Genomic DNA, 22,706 nt, shown 5'->3' on the forward strand with positions numbered 1-22,706 from the left:
AAGACAGGAAGTGTTATTGTCAAGATTTTGTCCGTCTAACATGTGAAATTACTACAGTATGTCTTCAAAAATCAACAAAGTACTTGAATAACTACGAAGGACGACGAAATTTGTCAAGACTTGAAATTAAATGTGTGTTTGTTGTGTGTTTTGCAGGTATGAATTTGCTTTGCCGAAGACTGAAGCGTCGAGGACTTTGAACAACTCTACTCACATTCATATTTTTTTCTTCAAGTAATGGACATTTGACTACTATTTTTGCCTCCAGTTTGTTCCTGAAGGAAAGGCTAACGTTAGCTTTTAGCTATCACAGCCCCACCCATAAGAACTCTTTCAGTTGATATTAAAACCATGAAGGTTGACGATATAAAATTTATGAAATAAGAGATATAAGTGCCTGAAAAGCACACTCTATTACACCCGAGACGCTGAGGATCTATAGTATCAATAGTAAGTTGACTTTGAAGTTAAATTGATTCGAGATCAATTAAATGAAAATGGTTGTAGATGATAAGCTAACTAGCTAGTTAGCTGGCACCGTCAATTAGCTTGGTTCTTGGCAAATAATTTGGGTATAAGCAATGTTATAGTATGAGCTCACACAGGAAAGTAGACGGAGGCACAAGGCTCCGTTTCTTTGTGTGTGAGACGGAATGGACGAGTTGTACAAATAAAACTAAATACTGAGTAAATTCGTAAAATAACCATAAGCAATCTATTCATAAAGATTGCCGTAGGCATAATTGTTAGAAAGCAAATTCCAGCTCATGAAGTCGGACTTTTTGCCTGCCAGACTTGTTTTGTAGGGGCTGCTCCACGGAACGAACACCCACCGCAATCTATACATAAAGATTGCGTTAGCATGAGGATTGTGGACATACTTAATGAAGCACTGTGTGTTGATATTTCGGTAATTAAAACACAGGGACTTCCCGAAAGCACGCATCATGTACTCGGCAATCTGTGGATAAAGATTGCAGGATGACTCAAGCGAAGTGGTCTTGCGAAGCACTAACAGTCGGGATTGGCAATATGGTGGACGGGTTGTGGTTTGCCTTTCGTCCTCGGACAGCTCCGGGGGCTAGACGTGTTCTCGGAGCAACATTTGGGAGTTCTTTCAAAACTGAAATGCTGAAAAAAAGTAGACTGATGTCCATCGCATTTTCTGACTGCAATTCGCGTAAGATTCAGTAGATATGTGGTGCTCGTCGACTTGCTTTCCACTCAGCCTGCACGGTCTTAACAAGAAGAGCCATTGTTGCTTGTGTAGGGATTGGTTTGCCGTCGTCGAAGTGGTTAACGGAGGGAGGGCCCTGATTAGTAGCCAGTCTCCAGCTCCCTCCCCTTTGACAAGCAACTTAGCCACAGGAGCAAGCTTGTTCTCAGCTATGACACATGTCAGGTTCAGCGCAAGCCTTTTATAGGCTGCATGAGCTGCTCTTATATAACCGAGGGCGTTTTACATTGCTATTTGATTAGTTTTGTTTGGTGTTGATGAATATGTCTTGTTGCCTTAGTCATAGTCAAGTCTGTTGTTGCACAGATATGTGTGAGTGTGTGTGTGTATATATATATACATACACATATATTTATTTATTTATATATGTATATGTGTGTGTGTATGTATGTATATGTGTGTGTGTGTATATATATATATATATATATATATATGTGTATGTGTATATATGTATATGTATGTGTATATATATATATATATATATATATATATATATATGCACACACATATACATATACATACATACATATACATGTATATGTATATATCTATGTAGTAGAATGCTTGGTCATTGAGTACATTCCTATTTTGTTTTACAATAATGTATCAGTGATACACAGAATGACAATGCACAAATAATGTTCTTTCCCCCACTGAACCAGGAACCAGGGGCATGTTTTAACACTGATTTTGTGTATATGTGTAACAATTGTGACATTTACAGGAATTGGGTTATTTGCAGTGTTGTGGAGGTCTGAGACTTTATAAAACTTCTACTACAACAGTTACACGGGTAAGACCTAACTGATTCCTCACATCATGACATTTCCAATGAATTGATTTCCAACAGGGTTGCCGGTTGTGTACTTGAGTTGATAAATTGGCACGAAAACAGTTTCATCATAAAATATATAACATAGAAAAATATGTGCATGCTTATAAGAGTCAACCCAAGCAGTTTTATCAGGAACCATTTACAGGTTAGGCTATTAATAACACCTTTTGTCATGAACATTTTTTAGATTCATAAAATTGAAGACATTCATAATGGCCAACTGACTGTCTGGATCATTGATTTTTTTTCATAGTTAGTACTTAGACTGATGGAAATTATTAAACATTAAACGCCTTTCATTCATGAGTTTGTTTTACTGTCAGATTAATGTGTGACAGTTATGACCAATGTTATTGGATGTTGCACTAACAGTTTTATTAATTTGTAATGCATTTTTCCATTGTGTAACTACATAGACAGAACAGTGCCAGTGTGTAAACATAAAGTGACCTGTAGGCGGCAGTAAGTGCCCTGATATCTACCCCTGGCTGGAACAGTCGATAGTGATGTCATTAACACCACTGTAGTCTGAGTCACCACTGAGTATTTATCAGACTAATGCTACAGTTTTCAAGCATTTCATAATTGATACGAATACCTCCAATCACACTTAACTTAATTGGTGCATATCATTTTAATTTGTACCATTTATTTAATCATTAAATTGTAAAAATGGGGTTTTACAAGGCACTATTGATGCTTCTGTTACTATTCTCCTTGTTTAAGTTGCATTTTTGCATAAATGTGAATGATTGTGATAGGCGTGTGGCATTAAAAATTTGATGAATCATTACCAGTAACATTTCTTTCAAAAATTAATCTCTTCGGCTTTTTTTTTTTCACTTGAACAGAACTTTGACCCTTTGTTTTGTGTTTGTTACATATGGAGATAATATGTATATTTGTGGAAAAAAAACATTCTAGCTACTTAATATATATTAATAGTTAGGTCTTATATGATCAGCGAAATCTTTCAGTAAAGAAAATTTAGGTAAATAAAAATAAGTCAATTAATAGTGAATGTGTTTAATTTTGTTTGCTATTTAATAATGTGCAGTTTAGTTCTCAGCATTACTGCTGCTATTTCAATCAGTCTGTAATGCCCCTCACTCTATAATTAATATTCTGTCAGTCTAAATGTTCTGAGCAAAGTCCCATAGAGGACACATTCTGGAGGCACTTGGAATAAGTTACAGCATTTGTCACTTGCCCCTGCTAAGCTGGTGTCAAGTTGGCCCCGTGAAGCACTCCAAGAATCCTGAGTATGAGCCAGCACATGGAAGTCTTCCTGCATTGTGGATGTTTGACTGCCAGAGCAACTGAGTTCTGTGTGGCAGGGAGCAACTGTCTGGGGCTGCTGATTTGTGTGTGTACATGTCAGCCCAATCATCAATCCAGATTAACGTTACTTATTTTTTCAAAGCCTGATATACCAATCATTAACTGGATAGTAGGTGAGAGTGGTGTGCTCCTGAATCACTGCTGTGACTTGCTTTGTAAGAGAATATGCTGCTGATCAAACTCAGTACATCTGACGAGTCCTTGTTGGCAAGTTCCAGGTGTTGATCTGATTTGGGTGTTGTGTGTCGGTTCTTTGGACCAAGATGTTGACGGAATGTCCTTTACACAGACAGGCTGGTGTAGTTGCCCACTGGATCATTGAAGTGAGATAATTATGGATGGTGGTCAGTGGTGGGGCGAATCCGTCTGTACTCTGACCTTGTTGGCCTGATGCACTTTAGATTTTTGTGTGATTGATGTTAAGCAGCTTAGAGTCTTGATGGGACATTTTTGGAACAAAACAGGTTGAAGTAGTTGAGGTTTGATACCTTAAGATAGTTTGGGTGGAATTCTGTAGCATGGAGCTTTCCTTTTTGGCAGGTAAAAAGTCCCTACTAAAGAGCATTGTAATACCTCCTCAAAGTCCAAATGTTTCTTGTACATACCAGAAAATATAATACACCTGTGTCCTGTTGGCATGTGTATTAATATTTTGAGGTGTGTATTTCAGACATGGCAGGGGAACCAGTGGACCCCAGAGAGATTTTGAAGGGTGTGGAGGCTCTGCTGGGGAAGGATGGAGAGCTCCGCAGCCTGGAGGGAGTCCCAAAGGTGTTTAGGTGAGGAACTGCTCCTGGACGTGACATGACCTTTAACTGATTAACTGAATCCTAACTCTTACACTAGGTGATATTGTAACACCTTTGCTCTTTTCAATGCAGCCTGATGAAAGGTTCAACCAAGATGGTCAGTAGATGTATGTACCTGAACATCCTCCTGCAGACAAAATCCCATGATGTGCTTAACAGGTGGGACCTAACTCTACTGTCAACACTATATACTGCAAATCTTGTTCTTAATTAATATTAAAACTGGTATGGATCAAAGTATGAAGGCATTCCATTCAACTGTAAAAACTGTAGACTAACAAAAACGTAGTTAACTCAAATTTAAGCTCAACTCAAGGTTTACTTACTAGCTTTTTTTTTAGAGTTTCAAAGTCCACTCTTGTAAAATTCAAAACTGTAGTGAAATGAGGATGAAATAAACATACACTATACAAAAGAATACTGCTCTTTTAAAAGCAATTTACAAAAATAGAGAAGTGTTCAAACTAAAAAAAACCACAAAAACAATCAAGTGCATAAATGAATCATAAGTAGGGCTGGAACCATACCACATTGTAAGTAAATGTTTCTTGAGTCAATATCAAGTTAAAGCTCTGTTTGTTCTCTTAACACAGTTTCACATTATGGTGTTTTCTGATGATAAAAAAGAAAGGAATTGTGTTAGGAGAGGTCAAGAAGCCACAGGCTTATACAAACGGACCTCCCCTCAACTTCAGGAGAAAAACAGACTATGACAAAAAAGGGGAGAAAAGTAGACAAAAGAACTAAACTAACATTATACAAAATAAGCAAATGGTAAATGACATGAAGCACCCTGAGCAGTCAGTAGAAAATAATCCAATAAAAATCAAGAAATAAATAGAACACAATGCAGAGGAAAAAGGGGGGAAATGTGTTAATATACAAGTTAAGAGATAATTAGACATCATGAATTAAATGTAATGATAATATCTTTTTAAAATGTTGTAAGGATAAAGGGCTCCTGACATCATGTACTTTGGTGTTCGAAATGTGCATACTACAATATCCGAGGGAGTACTGGCCATGTTTCAGTTTGTAAAAAGGACGGTCGAGGTGATTAACCTTTCTGGTATTATATGAACGAATTTGATCAGCGAAATTTAAAGAATTTGCTAAGGGATGATGGTAGAGAGGAAGATGAGAACGAGAACATGTATTTATATATAGACACTCATATCTGATGAATATTTATATCATATACTAAAAGAAGGTTATTCATTAGTTTCGTGATCAGTGAAACAAAGGCCTCATTAAAATCGGAAAGTTGCCAATCTTATAAATCATTATTGCAGCAAGTAAAGTTTATGCAGATTTGAAGGGTATGTATTTGCCCAAACAATATTACCATAAATCATGGGATAATATAAAGATAATTAACAAGAAACCTTAAAGAAACTTTGTAATTTGCTTTTTCATCTTCCTTGAGAACATACAGCTTATTGCACTCTGTAGCAGATCTCTATCAACAAACCACACAGACATACTTAATCCAACAGTGAATGTATCCTACAAACAAGTATTGTGTTTTTTTTTTTATCCAAAGCCTGGTAAATCTTCTTCCTCAGTGCCGTCAAACTGCACACACTGTAGATCATTTTGACTCAGTCCCACATCCTGACAGAAATACTCAGTATAGCGAATGTAAATCTGCCAAAGTAGTGAGAGACTCAGTCACAGAGTACCACCAGCAGCATTATGTAAGGGAATCAATACAACATCTACTCTGAAAATAACTACTTATAATAATCTCAGCAATCATTACCATATTCTAATTGATCTGCAAGTGTAATTAGTGACCATCTCAGTCCTTTGTTATGAATATGTTGTTCCCTCCTTCATCCAGGTTTATCAGAGTTGGTGGTTACAGGATGCTCAACTCCTGGCTCACCTACTCCAAAAGTACCAACAACACCCCCCTGCTGCAGCTCATCCTGCTCACACTGCAGAAGCTGCCTCTCAAAGTGGACCACCTCAAGCAGGTACTGTCTCAGTCTGTCCACCAGAACATTCCCACAGTAAGCCATACAGGCCACTGTAGCATCTTACATAGATAGATTGGTTGATTGATTTATTGCCATTTGTGCAGCTGCAGGACAGTACAGGTAGAATTGAGTTTCATTTGCATAATTCTCAAATTCAGCTTTGTAGAAAAGGCAAGAAAGGCAATTAAAGGAGCAGCATAAAAACAGAAGATACACACAAAAATGAAACTTACAACTATGAATCACTGCACAAAACAATGGAGATGGAAAAAAGACTATGACAGAGACATAATAATGTTGAATAAGAGTGTGACATGGGGGAGTGAGAGAGAGTGGGGGGAGGACATGCAGCAAATGGTCGCGAGCCAGAGTCGAACCCTCTGTATATCAATCAATCAATCAATCAATTTTATTTATAAAGCCCAATATCACAAATCACAATTTGCCTCACAGGGCTTTACAGCATACGACATCCCTCTGTCCTTAAGACCCTCACAGCGGATAAGGAAAAACTCCCCAAAAAAAACCCCCTTTAACGGGGAAAAAAACGGTAGAAACCTCAGGAAGAGCAACTGAGGAGGGATCCCTCTTCCAGGACGGACAGACGTGCAATAGATGTCGTACAGAACAGATCAGCATAATAAATTAACAGTAATCCATATGACACAATGAGACAGACAGAGAGAGAGAGAGAGACAGAGAGAGAGAGATGCAGGTAATGACAGTAGCTTACAACAACATTAATGAAAGTAATAATATTATAGTTATAGTTCTGGCTACTGTGGTACAATATGTTGAAAGTATGTATTAATATCTGACAGTATACTTGTGTGACAATAGTCATATGTGTATAATAACAGTAGAAGTATGACTAATGACTAATGATGGCAGCAGCAGCAGGAGGCATCTGGCAGGACCACGGCAGCAGCACAACCACACACGTCACGCTGTCCAGGCACCGCTGCGATATGAGTTAATCTGAGAGACAGTGGAGCACAAAGGCTCCGGAGAAGAAGCCGAGTTAGTGACATCCAGAATGGCCGAGTTAGCAAGATGCAGTAATAGGATGAGAGAGAGAGAGAGAGAGAGGGAGCCCGGTGTATTATAGGGGGTCCTCCGGCAGACTAGGCCTAAGTCAGCCTAACTAGGGGCTGGTACAGGGCAAGCCTGAGCCAGCCCTAACTATAAGCTTTATCAAAGAGGAAAGTCTTAAGTCTAGTCTTAAATGTGGAGACGGTGTCTGCCTCCCGGACCGTAACAGGAAGATGATTCCACAGGAGAGGAGCCTGATAGCTGAAGGCTCTGGCTCCTGATCTGCTTTTGGAGACTTTAGGGACCACGAGTAACCCTGCGTTCTCAGAGCGCAGTGTTCTGGTGGGATAATAAGGCACTATGAGCTCTCTAAGATATGACGGAGCTTGACCATTTAGAGCTTTATAAGTTAACAGTAGGATTTTAAATTCAGTTCTGGATTTTACAGGGAGCCAGTGCAGAGAAGCTAAAACAGGAGAAATATGATCTCGTTTCTTAGTTCCTGTTAGTACACGTGCTGCTGCATTCTGAATTAGCTGGAGAGTTTTTAAGGACTTACTAGAGCTACCTGATAATAGAGAGTTACAGTAATCCAGCCTTGAGGTAACAAAAGCGTGGACCAATTTTTCTGCATCTTTTCGGGTCAGGATAGGCCTAATTTTCGCAATATTACGCAGATGAAAAAATGCAGTCCGTGAGGTTTGCTTTAAATGAGAATTAAAAGACAAATCTTGATCAAATATTACTCCGAGGTTTCTTACGGTAGTGGTAGAGGCCAGAGCAATGCCATCTAGAGAAACTATGTCATCAGATAAAGAGTCTCTGAGTTGTTTGGGGCCAAGAACAATAACTTCAGTTTTGTCTGAATTTAACATCAGGAAATTGGTGCTCATCCAATTTTTTATGTCTTTAAGGCAGTTATGGAGTTTAGTTAATTGATTACTTTCTTCTGGCTTCATCGATAAATACAACTGTGTATCATCCACATAACAATGGAAATTTATAGAGTGATTTCTAATCATGTTACCTAAAGGAAGCATATATAGAGTAAATAGGATTGGTCCGAGCACAGAACCTTGCGGAACTCCAAAACAAACTTTGGTACGTAAGGATGATTCATTACGAACGTCAACAAATTGAAAACGATCAGATAACTAAGATTTAAACCAGCTTAGTGCTGAACCTTTTAGGCCAATTAAGTGATCCAGTCTCTGCAGTAGAATTTGATGGTCAATTGTGTCAAACGCCGCACTAAGATCTAATAAAACAAGAACAGAGACGAGTCCTTTGTCTGAAGCAATCAGAAGGTCATTTGTAATTTTAACTAGAGCTGTCTCAGTGCTATGATGCACTCTAAATCCTGACTGAAATTCCTCAAATAAATTATTATCCTGGAGGAAATCACACAGGTGGTCTGCGACTACTTTCTCAAGGATCTTTGACATAAAGGGAAGATTAGATATTGGTCTATAGTTGGCTAACACCTCTGGATCCAGGGTGGGCTTTTTTAGGAGAGGTTTAATTACAGCTACCTTAAAAGACTGTGGTACATAGCCTGTTAATAAGGATATATTGATCATATCTAATATATGAGTGTTAACTAAAGGAAAGACCTCCTTAAGTAGCCTAGTTGGGATGGGGTCTAAGAGACACGTTGATGATTTAGATGAAGAAATCACTGCGGTCAATTCTTGAAGAGAAATTGGGGAGAAGCAATCTAAATATATATTAGGTTCTACAGCTGTGTTTGAGGTTAGATAGGTAGGCCTACCATCTGAGGGCAGGAGGTCATGAATTTTGCCTCTAATAGTTAGAATTTTGTCATTAAAAAAGCTCATAAAATCATTACTGCTAAGGGCTAAAGGAATACAAGGCTCAATAGAGCTTTGACTCTCAGTCAGCCTGGCTACAGTGCTGAAAATAAACCTGGGGTTGTTCTTGTTTTCTTCTATTAATGCTGAGTAATAGTTTGCTCTGGCATTGCGGAGGCCCCTCTTATAAGTTTTGAGACTGTCTGTCCAGATTAAACGAGATTCTTCCAGTTTGGTTAATCGCCAATTCCTTTCAAATTTTCGCGATATTTGTTTTAACCTACGGGTTTGAGAGTTATACCAAGGAGCGAACTTTCTTTACTTTGTTAACTTCTTTTTAAGAGGAGCTACAGAGTCGAGCGTTGTTCGCAGCGAGCCTACGGCGCTATCAACAAAATGATCAATTTGGGAGAGGTTAAAGTCGGCACGGGAAACCTCTGTTACTGAAGGTATTGGTATTGAATTTAACGACGAAGTAATCTTTTCCTTAAATTTTGCGACAGCACTATCTGATAAACATCTAGTATAGTAACTGTTGCTGAGTGGCGTGTAATCGAGTAAAAAGAAATCAGATAATGATCCGATAGCGAGAGATTCTGTTGAAAGACTTTTAGGTTATCAATTTCAATTCCATACGTCAGAACTAGATCGAGGGTATGGTTAAAACAGTGAGTGGGTTCATGTACACCCTGACTGAAGCCAATGGAGTCTATTAATGAGATAAACGCGGTAGCCAGGGAGTCATTATCAATGTCAACATGAATGTTAAAATCGCCTACAATAATAACTTTATCTGATTTAAGAACTAAACTGGATAAAAACTCTGAGAATTCAGATACAAATTCAGAATATGGAGGCATCTCTTCTGTATATGGGGCACCAGCACTATCCACTATGCTACCGACGTCCCATAATGTGCTTTTTTGTCTGTCTCTTAGAACAACACAGCCAAGCTGGTGAAGCAGCTTAGCAAGAGTGCAGAAACCGAAGGTCAGTTTGCCTGTACATCAAAAATCAAATCTGAACTCTGCGTGTATATGTCAGTTGTGTGTATCCCACTAACATACTTGTCCTTTCCTTTTAGAGCTCAGGAAGTTGGCGTCTGTGCTAGTGGATGGCTGGATGGCTACAATCCGCTCTCAGAGTGTGTCAAGCAGCAGCAACTCTCCTGCCGGTATAGGCTGATGGTTTCTCTTTTGAAAAATAATAACTTTATTTCTATAATGCTTTTCTAAACCAGAGTTACAAAGTGCTTCACAGTACAACGTCATGCAATATGAGAAAACAAAGAAGTAGAAGAACATCATTTATAGAAAATGCAATGCAAGAATGATATATGTATGTACCTAAAATATATACACACACATACAAAATTATACAATGTTATACAAATGCCAGTCTGTGCAGGTGGTTTTTAACAGCTTTTTAAACTGAGGAACTGACTCAGCTGATTTAATGTTAAAGGGAAGTTTGTTCCACAGCTTTGAGGCTAAAACAGCTGTGATGCTGTTGTGATCCCCGCATTCTGTACCAATTGTAAACGGTGCCTCCTATCTGCACCTCCTATCTTCTAACAGGTAGTGACAAACTCTTTCTTCATCTTCTAGATAAGAAAAAGAAAAAAGAAGAGGGCAAGGTAACAGTGCGGGATTTAAAGGAAAGGAGTGGAGATGAAGAGAAGAAGAAAGAGAAACCGAAAGCTCATGCACCCAGCCACACAAAGATTCGGTCCATAGGTAAACTTCAGCTGATGAGCAGGGATGTAGTTAGCCCTGAAAGTTGTCTTTGAAGAAGTTCTGTACAAGATAATTAATATGTTTTGTGTTGTGCAGGATTGGAGATGGACACTCCCAATGTGGCTCTTGCTAAGAAGGCGCCCACTGCCCCGCAGCTGGGTGACAAGTACAACATCAAGCCTCCAGTCCTCAAGAGGCCAAGGTACTGTCTCCTCCTGTAGGAATGTTGCCTCATGACAGACTCATTTCCACCAAGCAGTCCGATTCAGTTCAGTCACTTCTCTTTGTTACACGTTGGAACCGTTATTTTTATGTTTCCATCGTCAGAAGTTGTGGATGGTACCAACAGAACAGTTCCAGTTTTTTCGTTACCTCTCTGTTCAGGTACCTAGCACACTGACCCAATACTAAAAGGTGGAGCTGCAGTCAGGTGATTGGTCAATAGAGATTTATCGCTCTTTCTTGACAAGAGAGACCCCTACAGGGGTGAGCATACAGGTCTGACCCTCTGCATGTAGACTGTGGCTAAAAACCTGCCATTCAGCCACTGATTTCGGCTGACCTTCGCCCTCCCGTTTGACTTCACTAATGTACCTATCTTTCCCACTTCACTCAAGCTTCTGTGGTATCGTTGTAATAATATTCTGCTTGAGCCACATTCAGCCAGCAAATCGCCTGTGGTGTTAACAGGTTCAATGAGCTCTTCCAGAGCTTAAGTATAGTCGGGCTTCACCTGTAGCCTGGGCTCTGATTATCAAATTATGTTTGTGCTTTTTTGTCACTAAAAGTTGAATAACACATGGGGGCATTTTAATGACAGCGCTAGCCTCCACACATGCAGTCCCGCCACCAAAATAAGTTCATCCCACACATTATTTTGCTGTCCAAGATGACTGTGATTGTGTTACAGAAACAAAAACAAGCCAGAGCATTTTTTTCCCTATAGCAGAAAGTTAATTAGTGATGCCAGACCTTTCTCCAGTGCTGAGACAGCCCTTAGGAGATAGATCTGGCTATGCAAGACTAGAGTTTACATACATTAGTCAACTGCCACTATAACTTACTCAATGCATGAGCTGACAACGTGAATTTATCAACACACCTTTAATGTCAATCTAAGATTTCTGGCCATTCCATTTGTTGTTATTGTCTCTGTTGAATTTAAAGTGGATTATAATAATACTCCATTTCCTCACTTGGAGAAACGTGAGAAATGTGGTGGAGCGTCATTCCTGTGCACTACAAGGCTGCTCTTTTCCAAACACTCCAGCCTGTTCTTTTTGTTCTGAAAATGTCATGCAACCCCATGATCAGTAAGGTCCAGACATTGCTGATTAAGAGGAAATACAGTGAAAGCTGGATAGAGCAGTGACATGGCTACTACCATTTGGTACAACCCCGCCTACATAATAAAAGTAGTGACTGTGGTAGAAATGACAAAACAGATCTACAGTTAAGGTACATGTCTGTATGGATAAAGAATGGTTCCAAGGGTACTGCACTGAAAGTGAAAGGTGGAAACACAGCTTATCTGTGTTTCAACAGCGCCTTCTTGTTATGCATTTTTGCAACTGGCCCATTGCTGCCATCAGGTTGCTAAAGGTGGTACTTACATGTTATCCTTTTATGTTAATTTTACCTCAACAGCTCGGGTTCATCAGATGCTCCACCTCTGGAGAAAAAATACAAACCTCTAAATACCCCCTCAAACTCTGCCAAAGAGATCAAAGTCAAGATCATTCCAGCACAACGTAAGTTTAAACATACATGCATTCAAAGACAGGCTCATGTTTGCAGTGCATAATAAAGAGATAGGAGTGATGTAGCAGCTGTGGTGGTCATCACTGTCTTGTGTCGTCACTGTAGCGATGGAGGGCACAGGGTTCCTAGATGCTCTGAACTCTGCCCCAGTGCCCGGGATCAAGATCAAGAAGAAGAAAGCTAGTACTGTTACTACAGCTAACACCAAGGTTGTCTCCCCCACTTCTAACAAGGTACACACTGATCTCAGTAGATTTTGACCTAGTGTCAGTATGTTTTATGGTGTTAAGGCCATTGTCTATCCATAGCATTCTCAGAATATTTTCTTAAATTAGGTTTTCATTCATTTATTATTTTTATTTAAAGGAAATGACCACTTTAGAATGAAAATACAGACAGTACTTACTGACCCTCATGCCGACAAGAAGTCCAGTGTAGTTTTTTAATCCACAAAACTGATGATTTTGGACATTGGTTCCATGCACTTCAAGTGTATGGAAAAATCCGGTTAGCTGTTATCCTCCAATATCCCGAACGAGTTTTGTGTATTAAAAAACTACACTGGACTTCTTAGCGGCATGAGGGTGAGTAAGAACTGTCTGTATTTTCATTCTAAAGTGGTCATTTCCTTTATTTACGGTTGTTTATTTTTTTCTTTGTCTTTTCCTAAATCCTCAGATTAAATCTGGTCTGTAATTTTTAAAGAAACATGACAGACTTTGCTGTGCTGTAATAATTTCTAGCCATTGCAAATAAGAGAGGGAATAGCTATTTCCTATAGGTGTCTCCTCATGCAAGACTTTCTAAGAATTAGGAGCTTTTAGCTGTCATCACCTCCAAAGCAGTCGTCTCACTCGCCCTCCTTTTTTTGTCCTCAGGCGAGTCCATTTGACAGCAAACCCTCTGCGTATTCTACATCTTCCACTAAACCATCATCTCCAGAAAGTGCTGCTTCCGTCACTACCGTTGATGAAAACCAGGAGCCAGAGCAGCCTGGGACCCCCGTTCCCTCAGAGGACACAGAGCTCTCTGACAACGGTGAGGTCCTCGTGCTTTTTGATGAAAACAGATTAATGTGCTCCTCTGACACTATACCATCCTCTTACGTTTTTTCGTAGTTTATCGATCGCCTAACTCATGTCTTTCTCTTTGTCTCTTTTTGTTTGTAGGTGAGAAGCCTAACGCTTTGGCAGAACCTCGTGGAGAGGAAGAAAGCTTGACTAAGAAGGGCAAAAAGAAGAAGACAGTTCACTGGGCTGAGGAGGAGCAGCTCAAACACTACTTCTATTTTGATTTGGATGAGACAGAGAGAGGTAAGGCATGTGCATCTGAATGCTCAAGAAACTCTAACAGCAGCTGTCTAATATCAAAATAGGAGTTAATAACAGGGTTTTCCAGAAGCACCAGATGGACAACTGCACATTAGAACCTTTCCAGCTGACTACTTTCTTGCTGTTTCAAGTCACATCACTATCTCATTTAAGATCTCGGTTATTTTTAACGAGCCTGTATCTTTGAATCAGATGAAGGGTTATGTTGGACATCTGGATCGTAAATTATCACAGAAACAAGCCATGTTAATTTCAGCAGCAGCTTGGCTCGCAGTCCCCTTTTAGTGGACGAGAGCAGGACAGTTAAATAAGGTGAGGCTGGCAAAGACTACCGGCAACTGTAACAGTAGTCAGCACTGCCATTTAGAGTTAAAATAGTTTAACGTTTGTCATCCTCCACAATGGAGTTTACAACCAGATGTTCCGTAGCTCCTTCGCACAAGGAGAAAACACAGGCAATCTGGACAATTAGTTGGCATCACGAGAAAAATTACTTAAGATAATGAAAACAAAATTATTTTAATGAATATATTTTCTTTTATTCTCTGAAAATGATACGAAACCACCATCATCACATATTGTCATGCATGTTTTGTTTTACCATCCTGCCGTTGTTTGGGACTGTTTGTTTTTCCATCTTCCGTCTACCGTCTGTCTGATTCCATGTAAATGCTGCATAATTCAGCTCCCAGTTTCCAGCTCCTAACCTAAAAACAAACTTGAGCAACTAGAAACAAGCTAAGCTAACTTAAGCCACAGCTCTGCTAGAGGCTCCTTCTGATGTCTGGCTACCAAAGAGCACTGGAGAAACACTGATTTTAACATGAAACTGCTTTATTTAGTGCTACTATTTTCAGCCAGCTCATTATTGCTGGAAAACACTGTATTAATGATGTTGTTACACCTAATTCACAGTCAACGTCAACAAGATTAAGGATTTCGGTGAGGCTGCTAAACGAGAGCTGATGATGGACAGGCAGACGTTTGAGATGGCCCGTAGGCTCTCGCATGACACCATGGAAGAGAGGGTCCCCTGGACACCCCCAAGGCCTCTGACGCTGACTGGCAGCCTGGTCACCCCAGGGGCCAACAGCACAGAGAAACTCACCCAGAGAGACCGCGAGATGGGCATCCTGCAGGAGATCTTTCTCAGCAAAGAGAGGTAGGACATTAGACAAAGCCTGCTGCATCTGTGGTACTTTGTAAGGTTTTTGTTTCCAGGATCAAAAATATATGAGCTTTAAATGCCAAAAAGTGAAGACAGTGTTCCTAAGAAATCAATAGAAATTTATGTTTATTACACTTCTTCACAGAATTTCAACTGAAGGAGTTACACATTGGCATTTCAGATAGATAGATCATAGTGAGAAAGTATTCCAACATCTATCATATCTAAGTTATGCACATAGAAAACTACTTGTGTCACACAATGATGATAGCAACCGGTAACTTGTTCAAAGTATTTATGATGATTATAATAAACTAGTCCATACCCATTGAGTGCACAGTTGCCCACGTACAGTTTCACATGGTGTGTTTTTGGGATATAGGTCATAGGAAATTGCAGATTAAATAGTCGACTGAACCCATTAAAAGAAGAGTAATGTTTTCAGACAGTTTTTGTAAATTTGATAGTACGATTGCTTTATTGAAAGTACAGTAGTACCATTGCAAATAGTGGGATAGTTAGTGGGCTAAAACTGTACATTAGTAGTTGAGGTAGCACGTTGAAAGGCAGATAGTTAAAGTGTTTATGTGTTGTATTGACTTAAAAGTGGGGCGCACTAGTTCACGTGGGAAAGGTGCGGCTAGCCCTTGTTGCAGCGGTGTGGGTTGGAATCCGGCCTTTGTACTTTGCTGCATGTCTTCCTTGCCCCCCCCCCCCCCCCCCCCCATCCTTCCTGTCATGCTTCACTCTCCTGTCAAATACAGGCAAAAAATGCCAAGATCGATTTTAAGTGTTTTTCAAAAAATCCAAAATGGCGGGAAATCTATATAACCGGAAGTTATGGCTTCTTGAGGCAAATTTGTTCCTCATGAGGAGAGGCATCTCTGTGCAAAGTTTCACGTCTCTACGACATATGGGGCACAAGATATGCCCATTCAAAGTTTGCAATTTCATTCGGTTGCTATAGCGCCCCCCTTTGGCCAATTGATGTAATATTGCTTCATTCGCATCCTCCCATTACCCTCTACCACTGTGCCAAATTTCACATAGATTGACCAAGTCAGTGAGGAGAAAAACGTGGAACAGACAAATCCACACACGCAACAATATATCCCTTCTTATATCAACACAAACAATTCAGTAAACACAATAGTGATATTTTTTAAACAGTTAATCAACAATGAAATGCATCTCAATCTCTAAGAATTTCAGGACCTGCAATGTATGTTAATGATTTCCCATCTCTTCTTATCACTAGTGTTCCGGACAGTCCACATGAACCAGACCCAGAGCCTTATGAACCCATGCCTCCTCGTCTTATCCCTCTGGATGAGGTTGGTACACCAAAAACACACACACTAGCACGCGCATGCGCGCGCGCACACACACACACACACACACACACACACACATATATATGCTGTCTCTTAGAGGCCGTTTACATGTTGCCGGCTATTTTCATAAACGGACATTTCACTGTCTCCGTTTTCAAAAAGATCTTCGTTTACACTTACCCGTGTATATATACACAAGAGCATGCCAAACCTGTAGGTGGCAGTGTAACGAGAAGCTCAAGCCTTCCATGTATCCATTGTCACCATAGCAACATAGGTCGCACTTTTGACACAGGCGCAAGTTCCGGCGCATACTGTGACGTCAGCCGCCTAAAACTCCGTTTATCTCTGTTTATCTCAGTTTACATGCAAACACGCAACCGGAGTTTTTCAAAATCTCCACTCTGGCCGGAGTTTTTAGAAAGACTCATTTTCAGAGGAGAAATCTCCGTTTGCGTGTAAACAAAGGGCACAAACGAAGGAAGATGTCTCCGTTTATCAAAATCACCGTGTACGTGTAAACGGCCTCTTACATATCTTTCTCTTATTTAACACATTGTGTACATGTGTGTGCAATACCTTGTTTGCTAAGCTGTCAGTCTGGTCTCCCCTCCAGGACTCCTCCATGCTGGATGAGGGCTATGTTGATCCCATGGACACGTCTTTACAGCAGGGCTCTGCCATGGCCCAGAACGAGAGCTCCAAGCTGCCGCCCGTCCTGGCCAACCTCATGGGCAACCTGAGCAACAGCTCTCGCAGCCCTCAAGCCACAAACACTGCCAACAACCCTGTGGCTCCCACTGTCAATGTACAGGAACTGCTCTCATCTATCATGGTAAAGATACAGCATAGTCATCAGGAGAAGCTTATTTTTATACAATTACTTTTTTGACATTCAGGACTCCTTGTGTACTTTTGAAACTCACTAATCGATGTACACCCAGTACTCATTTTATTTTTCATGAAATTTCAATAGCCAGTGTAAATATATCTCTGTAGTTGGTTGTAAAAAATGTCTGTTGGTAGTTGTAATGTGTAGCTAATGTGTAGCTGTCTGTCATCAGGGTGCTTCTGGTAATCAGTCTACTGACGACTTGATAAAGCAGCCAAACTTCTCAGACAAGATTAAACAGCTACTTGGCTCCCTTCAGCAGACCCAGAACCAGAACCAGGGTGGACCCCCGCCAGGTTGAACTACATCTCTCCTCCTTCTGTCATAACACCATGTCTACTTTTTCTGCTCCTTCTCTTACTCATTGTTCTATGTTTTTCTTTCAATCTAGTCAATCCAGGTTTACTGGGTCACGGTCCAGGCATGAACAATATGAACAACATGAACATGCACATGCAGATGCCCATGAATGGGGGCTACCCAACTAACAATCCACCCGGCGGTCCTCGCTTCAACCACCCTCCACCTCCTCACAACCACGGCCCACCTTTCAACGCTGGTGGAGGCCCACGCATGATGGGGCCACCGCCAGGCCAGGGCCGAGGAGACAATGGTAACTACTGGGGAGACGACTCCATGAGAGGAGGGCCCCACAGAGGGGGCCACTTCCACAGAGGAGGACGGGGCCGAGGAGGAGGAGGGGAGCCGGGCTTCAGGGGCAGAGGACGAGGGGGACCCAGAGGAGGACACAACAACATGAATGGTATGTGGGACATGGGCTTGAAAGTTACGCCGTACTGTCCATTATTAGCCATGGCCAGCACAAACCAATGGAGACCACATAAAAAACTGAATGGGGTGAAATGGCTCACATGGTATATTCAATATGAAGTCCCTTTCCACAGCACTAACTCAATCAGTACAACAGTGTAATGTCCTAATCACCACTTTGCTGTTCTCCCTTCTCCCTTCAAAGAGACAATCAACAAGTGACAATACAGTTTTTCATGCACTGTTCAATTTAGAGATTTGGGGCTTTTTTGCTTCCATAACATGTTTTCTTTCAGACTAGTGGAAAGAAAATAACCAAACCATACATTCAAGAGATTATTTTAGTTCAGATTTCTGTTACACATTTCTGCAAAAGTTGCAAATTTAATATGATAATTCTGTTTGCATATTTAAAGGATTTAGTGGCATCTAATGGTGAGGTTACAGAACTGAAACTTCTCATGTGCCAAGTGTGTAGCTGAACTGTGGTTGCCAATGCGAAAACGTGAGTGGCTCAGTCTAGAGCCAGTATTTGGTTTGTCCTCTCTGCGCTACTGTAGAAACAACATGGCAAGCAGAGGACCTGCTCCGCATGTAGATATAAACTTTTCACTGTAAGGTGACAAAAACAAAGTCATTCTTCATGGTAAGGTAACAAAAACAGAGTGATTCTTATTCTCAGCTCTGCCTACACCAGTGTACATAATCTTGTACAGCTGCCAATTCACACACTGATCCAAGACTCAAGCAGTTGACACTTTTCAACTGCAGTCTGTGCATGCCGCAGTCTATGAATGCTGCAGGTCCACTTTCTAATACAGTGAAAAACACATTTCTAACAGATAATGTTGCAGAGTGAAAAGAGGATGCTGACCGCACACAGACAGATGAGGCAGAGCAGTACTATAGCAGCTTTTTGTAAACACTGCTGTCAGGCCAGCTGTGGCTGCCACACTGCTGTGCAGTTAGTTTAAAGTTGGAAATTAGACAGACAATGACTCTGGACCCAGCGGCGTCTTCTTACTCAGTTAGTTTACAGTCAGAGGACAGTTCGCTCACCTCCCAGCCCTCCAAAAATGAGAAATTATGAAAAAATTTATATTGTATTGGTCTCATGTAGCACACTTATTTTCAGTATTAATGTGTAGTTTGTTTAATATAAATATTGAGATGATATTCACATACAGCATTGAAAGTATAGAGGTCAATATGTAATAATTAGATAATATGAATAAACGTTCATATAAAATACAGGAATAGAAGTCATCAAAGAAGTTTCTATAGAAGCTTTGCTGAAAAGCTCCTCAAAATGCTTGTATGACCATATCAAATTTGAAGTAGCCTTATTATACAATACTGTAGTTTTTGGTTGGATCCGGCCCCAACCTTGGAGGAGTCATTGAGAAACAAGGAAAAATACACATAATGGTGTAGTAAAAAAATACTGGTGCAGGTAAAAAAAATTGCATGCAATTTTAAAAGATACATGCACCAGTACATGTGCGCAGAAAGAAGTATTTCAAGCCCTGTAATATTATATATCCTTTTGCCCATAGATGCCCCTAAATCCTACTCATTTGACCTTTAACGGAATATTTCAGACTTGTCCTATTTTAATTGTCTTAATTCAGTTAATTAACAGAGGAAGCTTCATTACTCTATTAACCTGTAGTGTCTCATTTTTTGTCTAAAAATGTGTGGAATTTTACAATACATATGATTAAAGATTTTTTTATAAAGACCATTTTGTCATATTCTGAGTCAGTAATCTCCACTTAAGTAAAACTTGCTGATACCAAGCTTTCCAGTGTTATCCCTATCTATGTTTTGAAGGTTTTTACACAGGGGTTTATTCATATGTCCTGTGAAGAGCCTGATTTACAGATCATTTGAGACCTAAAAACAGGGTGAAAATGTCTTTTTATGGCTGTTAACAGTATTGACTCTAAAGGCTCAGATGCATCAAACCAACTTCAGAGAACTAGTGCAAAGAAAGGTCCCCTGCTGCGTTACCTTGGTCACTGTGTCTCAGCCAAAAAGTTGCACATGAACACACACCAAGACTACAGCCAGCAGCCTACCAGCACGTATGTTCAGCACCTGCGTGAGAGGAAATCACTCTCCACACCAGTAGACGGCAGTCATCTGTATTCGTTATTCAAAAAGGGAAACTGGAAGACCATCTTGGTGCTAGTTAGCCAGTTAGAAAATTAACAACACAGTCCAATGTTGAAAGAACAGAGCATATTTACCGTGCACCAGTGAACAATAACACAGACCATCAGGAAACGTTTCTGCCAAATAGCTCAAAAAAAAAGGAAAATCTGACCGTATGGAAAAATTTCTTTTGGTCTCACTCCCTCAGGATTTGAGGTCTTTGTTTACTTTCCTCACTTTAATTTCTCTTCTCGTGCGGTGAGCTGAATTGCCAATCAGAGTGATTTCATTCACCAGTGGGCTCCGCCGTCTCTGATGCTGAATCGGCAGGGAAAAAAAGCTGGCAAGGGCAAACAGTGCGGGACTCACCGCAGCGACGACGGCCACAGACACTCACACTGACTGACAGCTGACTGTCAGATGATGTGTCAGGGCCTTGATATGCCAACAAAATGAAACAAGGGGTTTGAACCTGGCTTTATTCAGTGCTCAAATTTTTGTTCTGGAAATGTACGCAAATAACACATATTTAAATAAATATTGTTTCATTTGTATATTCAAATATACAATTTCAGAAAACTTGTAATACAGAAAAAACGATTGTCTTAATTTAAGTAACCAGCAGTAAAGCTTCATGGTGATATCTGTTAGTTCAAAGTTTTGGCCCATTCACCTGCAGTGTCTCTTTAACACAGATAGTGGAGCTTGATGCTTCCTTGTAGATGCTAGAAACGGCAGCTGAGTTGAGTTTGTTCGGGAGCATTAACTCACTGTCTCTCTCCCCTCCTTTCCTCGGCTGCAGACTTAACGGTCACGCGGACACAATCGTCCATTAAGTTTGAGAGTGTATGTATGTGATTGTGAGTGTATGGGAGAGAGATGGAGAGTTTGAAGATCAGAACCACTTGTCTCGCATGCTGATCCTAACTTGTCGGGTTGTCCTCTGGGTTTCTAATTAATACGTTTAGCTCACTAGTGTTTGTGGTGCTAAATAAAGAGGGTAACGTTGAATTGATGAGCTGACCCGTGGCCATGGTGTATTTTTGTGTGATGTGATATAAATGCTGTTGTGTTTCCTCCTGTCAGACATGTCCAAGAGACCCGTGTGTCGTCACTTCATGATGAAGGGAAGCTGTAGGTACGAAAGCAACTGTGCTTTCTACCATCCTGGTGTAAATGGACCACCACTGCCCCCCAACCACCCCGCTAACAACCAACACAACCAGCACCCACAGCATGGACACTAGGTGACACTGCTGCCTACCTGGGAACAACTCTTAGAACTGCTTGCCTCTGGAAGAGCCATTCTCTGTGATCAAACCACTGCAGGCTGTATGAGACACAAGCATAGAAAGGGTCTGCTGTGTCTGTGACGTCGCTGTGCCTCACCTGAGAGAGACCACAAGAGAGGAGCTGGGAGAGGATCACTGATGGTACTTTGTGTTTTTATTGGGATAATTTTTAACAGTGGAACTGAAACAAGCCACCACACGACCTCCATCTGTCCGTCACATTCTACAATATTAACATGGTCGACCAAATGGAACTCTCCAACTCAGCAGAAAGCTTGCCACATGACTGAATTTTCTTCTTATTGTGCACCTACATGTCATGTTGCTTTCATATCCCCTTTAGTTTTGGTACTTCACAGGTCAAGTCTGTACAGAATAGTCAGAAATGTTTTCCTTTCTTACACAATTCTTACATGTGAAACAAAATGTTGGAAGCACTTTACAGACAAAACAACCAACTGAATTGAGCCACAGCTAGGATTTATTCAACCTGGGCCTGAAGAAGAACTGCACAGTATTCAAAATGCTTTATTTCACCCAATCCTGAGCAAACTTTAGAAATGAGCTCTGGTGAGGAAGGCCTTTTTTGTGTTTTCTTCCAGCAGCTGGTTTTGGATGTAAAGAGATTATGAAGAAGCAACAGCAGTGTGCTTTATCATATGGACGTTTTCCCTCTGTGCACTCTGGTCCAGCAGCTCGTCGTCAGACCGTCTGCGTATGGCGTGACAATCATGAGCTTCAGACATGCCATGATCCTGTCAAAAGTGCAGTTTCTCCCTGATCTCAGAGCTGCTACCTGTGTCTTCTGTACTCCCATCTGAACCCAGGAGGGGTTTCTATTGTCAGTGTTAGAGTCAGATGAATGTGGCTCGGCTAGATTGAGTGTTTTCTGTGAAAACAATGACCTCTGTGTCTCTTGTGGGACTGTAAGAATGTAATGGTTTTGTTGTTCCCTCCACCATTTTATTTTTATTTTGATGCAATCCTGAGAATGTTGGCCCTCTTCAACATGGGTTCAGCTTCTTGTCAGTATGAAATGTTTGTATTTGCGTGTTTGTATGAATGCAGAATACACATTCATAAACACACTCACTCATATTTTCTGTTGAATTCTTTTGTACAGTGTTTTGAATAAATGTCCAAACATAAATGTGCTGTGTTTGATTTGAAAGTGGGGCTACTGAAAACAACGAGCAGTTTGGATGAAATGGAAATAT

At 40.5% G+C, this 22,706-nt stretch overlaps 1 protein-coding gene across 2 annotated transcripts; it reads left to right on the top strand.

Annotated features, from left to right (window-relative positions):
* The first annotated feature begins 154 nt into the window (after nt 1-154).
* ppp1r10 (protein phosphatase 1, regulatory subunit 10) lies at nt 155-22,639 on the top strand. Of its 2 annotated transcripts, XM_033641521.2 has the most exons (19): nt 315-450; nt 1,962-2,030; nt 4,084-4,192; nt 4,295-4,381; nt 6,066-6,201; nt 9,986-10,037; nt 10,132-10,221; nt 10,655-10,783; nt 10,880-10,985; nt 12,431-12,534; nt 12,650-12,777; nt 13,423-13,582; nt 13,714-13,857; nt 14,791-15,037; nt 16,302-16,377; nt 16,994-17,212; nt 17,442-17,565; nt 17,661-18,032; nt 21,284-22,639. In XM_033641521.2, the coding sequence occupies exons 3-19, from the start codon at nt 4,086-4,088 to the stop codon at nt 21,442-21,444; spliced, it is 2,442 nt and encodes an 813-aa protein (XP_033497412.1). In that variant the 5' UTR covers nt 315-450; nt 1,962-2,030; nt 4,084-4,085; the 3' UTR covers nt 21,445-22,639. The 2 variants fall into 2 exon arrangements, with proteins under 2 accessions (XP_033497405.1, XP_033497412.1); XM_033641514.2 differs by lacking the exon at nt 1,962-2,030 and having other exon boundaries at nt 155-450.
* Nucleotides 22,640-22,706: the final 67 nt, after the last annotated feature.

The sequence above is a fragment of the Epinephelus lanceolatus genome, chromosome 16, assembly GCF_041903045.1.
Source record: "Epinephelus lanceolatus isolate andai-2023 chromosome 16, ASM4190304v1, whole genome shotgun sequence".
Classification (NCBI taxonomy): Eukaryota; Metazoa; Chordata; class Actinopteri; order Perciformes; family Serranidae; genus Epinephelus; species Epinephelus lanceolatus.